Source organism: Mauremys reevesii, linkage group 1, assembly GCF_016161935.1.
Source record: "Mauremys reevesii isolate NIE-2019 linkage group 1, ASM1616193v1, whole genome shotgun sequence".
Classification (NCBI taxonomy): domain Eukaryota; kingdom Metazoa; phylum Chordata; order Testudines; family Geoemydidae; genus Mauremys; species Mauremys reevesii.
The window spans coordinates 8,278,878-8,287,303 of NC_052623.1; the positions used below are offsets into that span (position 1 = coordinate 8,278,878).

Consider the following 8,426-nt stretch of genomic DNA (forward strand, 5'->3'; position numbering starts at 1 on the left):
ATCACAGCAAGCCTTTATACCTTTTACAGACAATTTCTAGCAATAATACAGACAGTAAAAAACAACAAATACATTTTGTTTATACATAAGCTTTCCTCCTATCTCACTAGAAAAACAAGACTGCAAGACTGCACATTGCAAGGTCGTAATAACTTTCACACAATTCACTCTGTCTTACATTATCTTGCTTCCTCACGTCACCAGGGTCACAGTTAACCTAACTCATGCTAACTAACATTCATTAAGATCTCTTCAAAACCTTGTTAATTATTTACTGGCTTCCACAATATTCAGGGGCATTTTAGCTCAGGAGAATTAGTTCTGTGGGTGCCTTCATAGTGTCTAAATAGTGAATCTGAGAGGAAGGAGTGATTCACACTGGTTTTTGATCAATTGTGTAGGCAATTGCTTGACCAAGCTTTCATTTGTTCTGAAATGGGTCCAAGAGGCCAACAAAAGAATGTCAGGTTTACTGCTCTAACCCCATAATAAAACAGTACAGGAAACAGCCTTTATACAATAACAGTCTCTATGAAGCCGTCTTCTGCAGTGATGTTACATTCACCTTATTAAAAAAGAATGTGTCTCCAAAGTTACACATTTCAGATTTTATCCTTTATGTGAAGATTTCACAAGTTACACATTTCTTTAAATGTCACTAAAATCCAACCCATCAGTTGTCCCAGTTCCCTAAAGTACTTGGGGAGCTGTAGCCCAACTTGCTAGCTTGCTGTATTGCAGAATGTGTGGGGGAGTTTCCACTAGTTTGATTACTTATACTAGTTTTGGGGGTTTGTTTATGCTGAATTCCAGTATATGTTATTCATAATAGTTATTCATAATGTTTGGCCATAACACAAGAAACCTACAGGCCTGTATCTTGTATGATTAACTAGATCAAGTTAGTAGAAGTGCTTGTAAGCTTTGGCATAGATAAATGGCCTACCAGTTACCCTCTTGACCTTGGGGAGCTGAATAGGGAATGGAACAAATAACTGAATATGTTTACCCTAGTTCTGGAACAGACCCGTAACTGCAGGGTACACCGCAGAACGTGGAACTTATAAGTTAGGCCAAGGGTAACGGTTTCAGGGATGAGATAATTGATATTAATACGTATGAATATCTGTCAGAACATGTTAACCTCTAGATTTGGACATGGTAGGTTGGTGCGTGATTAAGGCAGTACAACGACCCTCTGAGAAGGCAAACAACCATGAAGGATGGTGACTCTTACTAATCTTCTATCAAGCTATCAGCTCACCTTTGCAATGTATTTATTGAAACAAAGTTTTTTTTTAATCAACATATTCATCTATACATCAAATAACAAATGAAAGTGTTTGTTAGATACCTACTACAGATTACAATAAAAAAAAAAGCTACAAGACCCAGCAGGAGTGTCTTCATATTAGCAACAAAGCTATGAAACAATAATCAAATTCAAAATTAAAACCTAAGTACTGGTACTAGTATCCTGATTGAGGCGTGGCAGGTGTTTCAAAGAAAAATGGTGAATAACTCAAAAGGAGACCAAAATATATGTAGTGTGAAAACAACAATAACATTATTACATTATTCATTTCTAATTCCATTCAAAGACTGTAGTCAATGTCCATATTTTGAGTTGAATTAGTTTGTTATTGTTAGTCTCTAAAAGGCAACATTTTATTGTTGCTGTCTTCTTTGGAAGTAGTGCTTGTATAAATTCTGTGAAGCCTGATTCAAGACGAACTTTATCTTCTGATCATACATATTGGCGAGCCATACCCATACTCATATTATTAATATTTATTAATTATTATTAATATTATTAATTAATTGGAAAATTAATTATTAAATAAAACTAAATTAAGTGGATAAATTCCACTGTCCCTATTAACCCTCGCCAAATCAGGCTACAACACCAGGTACAAGGACATCGGGTCCAGGGAAGGACACGGCGGCCAGAGGACAGTCAGATCACTGCCTGCAGGGGTGCTCCAGAGCTGGAATGAGCTAATTCCTATAAGTAACCAGCAGGAGGTGATGCAGGGGTGAGTGTGCAGCAGCAGGTTTAGAACAAATAAAAGGAAGTTCTTCTTCACGCAGCGCACAGTCAACTTGTGGAACTCCTTACCTGAGGAGGTTGTGAAGGCTAGGACTATAACAGTGTTTAAAAGGGGACTGGATAAATTCATGGTGGCTAAGTCCATAAATGGCTATTAGCCAGAATGGGTAAGAATGGTGTCCCTAGCCTCTGTTCATCAGAGGATGGAGATGGATGGCAGGAGAGAGATCACTTGATCATTGCCTGTTAGATTCACTCCCTCTGGGGCACCTGGCATTGGCCACTGTTGGTAGACAGATACTGGGCTAGATGGACCTGTGGTCTGACCCAGTACGGCCTTTCTTATGTTCTCTACACTCCCCCACTGCAAGATGAGACCATTGCTCCTTGTTCTGTCATCTGGTACGACTGAGAACAGCCTAGATTCATTCTCTTTGGAACCCCCTTTCAGGTAGCTGAAAGCAGCTATCAAATCCCCCCTGATTCTTTTCTTTTGAAGACTAAACAATCCCAGATCCCTCAGCATCTCTTCATAAGTCATGTGCTCCAGCCCCTTAATCATTTTTGTTGCCCTCCGCTGGACTCTTTCCAATTTTTCCACATCTTTCTTGTAGTGAGGGGCCCAAAATTGGAGACAATACTCCAGATGAGGCCTCACCAATGTCAAATAAAGAGGAACGATCACGGCCTTCGACCTGCTGGCAATGCCCCTACTTATACAGCCCAAAATGCCATTAGCCTTCTTGGCAACAAGGGCACACTGTTGACTCATATCCACCTTCTCGTCCACTGTAACCCATAGCTCTTTTTCTGCAGAACTGCTTCCTAGCCATTCGGTCCCTAATCTGAAAAAATAATGGGATTCTTCCGTCCTAAGTGCAGGACTCTGCACTTCTCCTTGTTGAACTTCATCAGATTTCTTTTGGCCCAATCCTCTAATTTGTCTAGGTCCTTCTGTATCCTCTCCCTACTCTCCAGTGTATCTACCACTCCTCCCAGTTAAGTGTCATCTGCAAAGTTTCTGAGGGTGCAGTCAACACCACCCTCTTTGAGTACATCAGCTTTTTCCACATCCTCTCTCACTAGGTAGCCTCCCTCATTCAGTAAGGGGCCCACACTTATCTTGACTTACTTTGCCTGCTGATGCTGGAACAACTCTGCTAAGGGAGCTGGAACATGGAGTGGCAGGAGGCCAGGGACCACTTTTAAATGTGCTTCAGTTTTCAATGGGAAATGGTAGGTGGTAGGGGCCTTGGGGGTGGGGGGTTGGTCTGTAGGAGAGGAGGGACTGAACAGGCGGTGGGCAAAGGGCAATGGGGAAAGGGAAGTGGAGGAGAGGAGGGACTCAGCAAATGGCATGGGGGGCACAGGGGAGGGAGATGGAGGACAGGACGGACTCAGCAAGCTGTGGGTATTGGGGCCATGGAGAAGGGGGTGGAGGAGAGAAGGGAGTCCTAAATAGAGTCAACATCTGGGGAATTGAGTGCCCTATAGGGTGTTGGTGGAGGGGAGAGGCTCGGTGAGTAGGTTGTGGGGGCCTCTCGTGGGAGGAGAGGAAGGATTCAGCGAGAAGCAAAGGGGGCCCCAGTGGAGAGGCGGAGCAGGGACAAGAAGACGTGGAGCATGGGTGGGGCCATGGGGAAAAAGTGAGTGGGAGCATCGGGGTGGAGCACAGGACAGGACAACACAGTTCAGGTGTCCCCTCTTTCAAAGGCAGGTTGGGGGCTGTACATCCTATTGAGGTTTAGACTTCCCTGGCCTATTATACTTGCTGCCTACGTGGGCCACTTCCTACCACCTCCCTGCAAATGTCCCAAGGGCTCCGTAAAGCAGCCTGAAGGGTGTCTGCTCACCCCGGAGGAAACCAAAGGGAGAAAGGATTCCTGCCTTATGCAAAAGATATATAAATGGGTGGAACAGAACAAAGAGAGGAGAGGAGCCAACATGAGGAATCCCCTAGCTACCACCTGAGCTGGAACAAGGGCTGTACCAGGGGAAAGGATTGTGCCCAGACTAGGAAGGCATCCAGTGTGTGAAGAAACATATTGAAACATCTCTGAGGGTGAGATCTTATCTGTACCCAGTTTCTGACGGTATTAGACATAGACTCCAGTGCTTTATTTTATTTTACTTGGTAATTCACTTTGTTCTGTCTGTTACTATTTGAAACCACTTAAATCCTAATTTCTGTATTTAATAAAATCACTTTTTACTTATTAACTGAGAGTCTGTGCTAATACCTGGGGGAGGGGGACAGCTGTGCATATCTCTCTATCGGTGTTATAGAGGGCGAACAATTAGAGTTTACCCTATATAAGCTTTATACAGGGTAAAACGGATTTATTTGGGTTTAGACCCCATTGGGAGTTGGGCATCTGAGTGTTAAAGACAAGAACACTTCTGTGAGCTGCTTTCAGGTTAAGCCTGCAGCTGTGGGGTAAGTAATTCAGATTGTGAATTGGAATGTGTGTTGAAGCACACGGGTGTGTCTGGCTCAACAAGACAGGGTGCTGGAGTCCTAAGCTGCCAGGGAAGGAAATCAGGGGCAGAAGTAGTCTTGGCACATGAAATGACAGCTTCCAAGGGGGGTTCTGTGATCTGACTCGTCACAAGAACAATGATCAAAAAAATGGGAAAGGTTCACGAAAACAAGAAACCCGCTCTGTGGTCATGGGGATATCACAAAGAGCCCTCTCTGGGATGCAAGGAAAGTTCATAGTCTGTTCCACTCTAAAATCAGCCACGCAAAGCAGCAAGTTATTCTTACTCAAAGGTGATGTAGTAGTTAAATACAGCAGTCCAGTTCTCAAAAACACACGCTTTCACAACTCTCACCAGTAAGCTCTAGTAGAATGTCCTCATTTCCTACAGCAGTTTTCCTGTATAAGGACTTTCCAGTTGAAACGTTAGGTTTCTCCTCCAGGTTTTGTGATGGATTCAACACAGAAAAATCAGGTACATTTTGCTCACCAAATCACTGTACATATGATAAAGAACATCAGCATTGCTGATTCTTTCTTTTTCTCTTTGGTTATCTGAAAGTGTAGCTTCTGTTTGTAAAACTGAAAAGAATCGTGGCCGCACAGGGACTAATGGAAAACCACTTTGCCTCAAAATGCTACAGTATCTTATGGCAGTCTCGGGGCCGGTCTACACTCAGCTGGGATCGATGCTCTGAGATCGATCCACCGGCAGTCAATTTAGCGGGTCTAGTAAAGAGAAGAGTAAGATAAGTCAATGGGAGATTTTCTCCTGTCGACCATCCCACCACCCCCGCAGTAACTTGATCTAAGGTATATCAACTCCAGCTGCCCTATTCACATAGCTGGAGTTCTGTAGAGTAGGTTCATTTACCGTGCTAGTGTAGACATAGCCTTAGAGTCACGGAAAAGCTGGGCTTAGTGGTGGAGTGATAAGATATTGTGTGGGAGGAAATTCTCAGACCTTGAACTTCCACAATGCTGAGCTCAACCAGACTGGGACAGAGCACCCTTGAGTGAGGAGATATGCTTCCCCACTCTTGTAACACAGATTTCAAGATCACCTTCTGCAGCAGGTGTATTTGCCTACTTTGTCACGAAGCTCTTTGGTTCTGACCCCATAAATGATCGGGTTGAGCATGGGAGGGATGAGGAGATAGAGGTCACCCAAGATGACGTGAACATGGGGAGCGATGCCCTGACCAAACAAGTATGTGAGATTGGAGAAGATGCTGGGGGTATAATAAGTAACCATCAGACAGAAGTGGGTTGTGCAAGTGTTGAGAGCTTTCTGGTGGGCATCCTTGGAGGAGATTCTGAGGACGGTCCTGATGATCAGACCATAGGACAGGGCAATGAGCGTCAGGTCAAACCCCAATATTACAGCCATTAGCATCAAAGTATATATCGTGATTACTGTAATGTCCCCACATGCCATCTTGTACAGAACTGCGAACTCACATTGTGTATGGGGGATAATGTGGTTGGCACAGAATGACTGCTGACTCATGAACACAGGAAGGGGCAGAATGAAGAGAACAGCTCTTATCAAACATACAAGCCCGAGTTTAGCTATTTGTGCATTGCTGAGGATAGTGGCATATCTAAGAGGGTTACATATGGCAACATAGCGATCGAAGGCCATTGTCACGAGGGTGGCTGAGTGCATAACAGAAACCATGTGAAGGAAGAACATCTGGGTGAGGCAGCCAGCCAGAGTAATACCTTTCAGATTGAACCAAAATATGCCCAGTGCCTTTGGCACGACGAAGGTAGGCGTGGCGATGTCGGTGAGCGCCAGCATGCAGAGCAGCAGGTACATTGGCTTGTGCAGGGTCTGCTCCTTACCTACAACAGAGAGAAGCGTGAAATTTGCCAACAGGCTGATAATGTAGAACATACAGAAAGGGATGGAAATCCAGATGTGGGCAGCCTCCAGGCCGGGGATGCCCATTAGGATGAATGTTGAAGGGTCAGAGCGGGTGAGGTTGAAAGCTGCCATGAGGTGGCTGATGCGTCAATATGACTCAGAAATGCTCAAGGTGCCTGTAAAGGGAGAGTAGCAGAGTGGGGAATTACATGCTTTATATCAAATAGTACAGTAAATATTTTCTAGCTATTAACATTCCTGGAGAGTTCTTGAGTGGGGAGTGGAGAACCACCAACGACGTCACTCCCTGCTTTATATAACTTTAGCAAAGGGAGGGAACCCTTTGTTTCAAAACTTAGCTTCAAGGCTACTTTGGGAGTCCAGAGTTCTTTGGCCTGGTCACATACAGGGGCGGCTCTAGGCACCAGTAAAGCAAGGACGTGCTTGGTGCCGCCCATTTGCAGAGTCGGCAGGGATCCAGCCTGGGAGCTGAGAACCAACATGGGGCCTGGAAGCTGTTGTTTCTTGGTTAGCTCCCTGCCTATAGCGCCAGCCCTGGAACAGGGAAAGAACAACATTTCCCAGCAATCCCTTGGCCACTACCAACAGGAAAAGAAGGGGGAGGGAGTGAGGTAGCTGAGACCTCATGCTGCAGCCTGCTGTGAAAGGAGAGCTGCACTCTGACGGGGAGGGTACTGCATTTTAACATTCAAAAAATAGGACACTCCACAGGGAGGGAAGCCCCACCCTGCCACCATCCACTCCCTCCAACTGCCCCCCACAAAAACCCTAACCCATCCAAACCCCCGGCCTCTGATCACCCTCTCTCGTGACCCTAGAGCCTAACTTCTTCCCAGGACCCCACCCCCTATCTAAGCGCCGCTGGTCCATGTCCCCTGATTGCTCCCTCTCGGGACCCCTGCACCTAACTGCCTCTTGGCATCTCACCACCTATCTAAGCCTCCCTTCTCCTTGTCCCTGACTGCCCCCTCCTGAGACACCCCCCCAGTTTCACCCCTTGGACCCCACCCCCTACCTGTCCCCTGACAAACTCCTGGGACTCCCATGCCTATCCAACTACTGACTGTCCCCTGACTGCCCCCCCAAACTCCTGACCCATCTAACCCCACCTTCTCCCTGCCCCTGACTGCCCCACCCGGACCACCCAGCGAACAGCAGAGAGGCAAACTGAAGGAGTTTGCCTGGAGAGAGCCTACTGAGGCCCCCCCGTGCAGGTTCTCTGAGTAGCTTCTGCCACAAGTAAGGAAGCTCTTAGAAGGAAGAGACGATGGATGCTGAGTGATCAGCTGTTGTGACCTGCACAGGATGCTCCATGTTTGTCTTCTTTCCACAGGATACAAGTGACTATCACTGCAGACTATGTGGCTCTTGGAAGAAGGATAAAGGAGTTTGAGGTGCAAGTGGTGTTCTCCTCTATCCTCCCTGTGGCAGGAAAAGGCCAGGGCAGAGACCATCGAATCGTGCAAATCAACGAATGGCTACGCAGATGGTGTCGGAGAGAAGTGTTTGGATTCTTTGACAATGGGATGGTCTTCCAAGAAGAAGGATTGCTTGGTAGAGACGGGCTCCACCTCACAAAGAGAGGGAGGAGCATCTTTGAAAGCAGGCTTGCGAACCTAGTGAGGAGGGCTTTAAACTAGGTTCACCGGGGGAAGGAGACCAAAGCCCCGAGGTAAATGGGGAAGTGGGATACCGGGAGGAAGCACAAGCAGGAGACTGCAGGAGGGGAGGACTCCTGTCTCAGACCGAAAAAGCGGGACAATCAGCGAGTTATCTTAAGTGCCTATACACAAATGCAAGAAGCCTGGGAAACAAGCAGGGAGAACTAGAAGTCCTGGCATAGTCAGGGAATTATGATGTAATTGGAATAACAGAGACTTGGTGGGTTAACTCACATGATTGGAGTACTGTCATGGATGGATATAAATGGTTCAGGAAGGACAGGCAGGGCAGAAAAGGTGGAGGAGTTGCGTTGTATGTAAGAGAGCAGTATGACTGCTCAGAG

The 8,426-nt window shown here is 46.2% G+C and overlaps 1 protein-coding gene across 1 annotated transcript; it reads right to left on the reverse strand.

Annotated features, from left to right (window-relative positions):
- Nucleotides 1–5,590: 5,590 nt before the first annotated feature.
- On the reverse strand, nucleotides 5,591–6,532 carry LOC120395504 (olfactory receptor 52E2-like). Its single transcript, XM_039519964.1, has one exon. It carries the CDS (start codon nucleotides 6,530–6,532, stop codon nucleotides 5,591–5,593), a length of 942 nt encoding a protein of 313 aa, XP_039375898.1.
- Nucleotides 6,533–8,426: the final 1,894 nt, after the last annotated feature.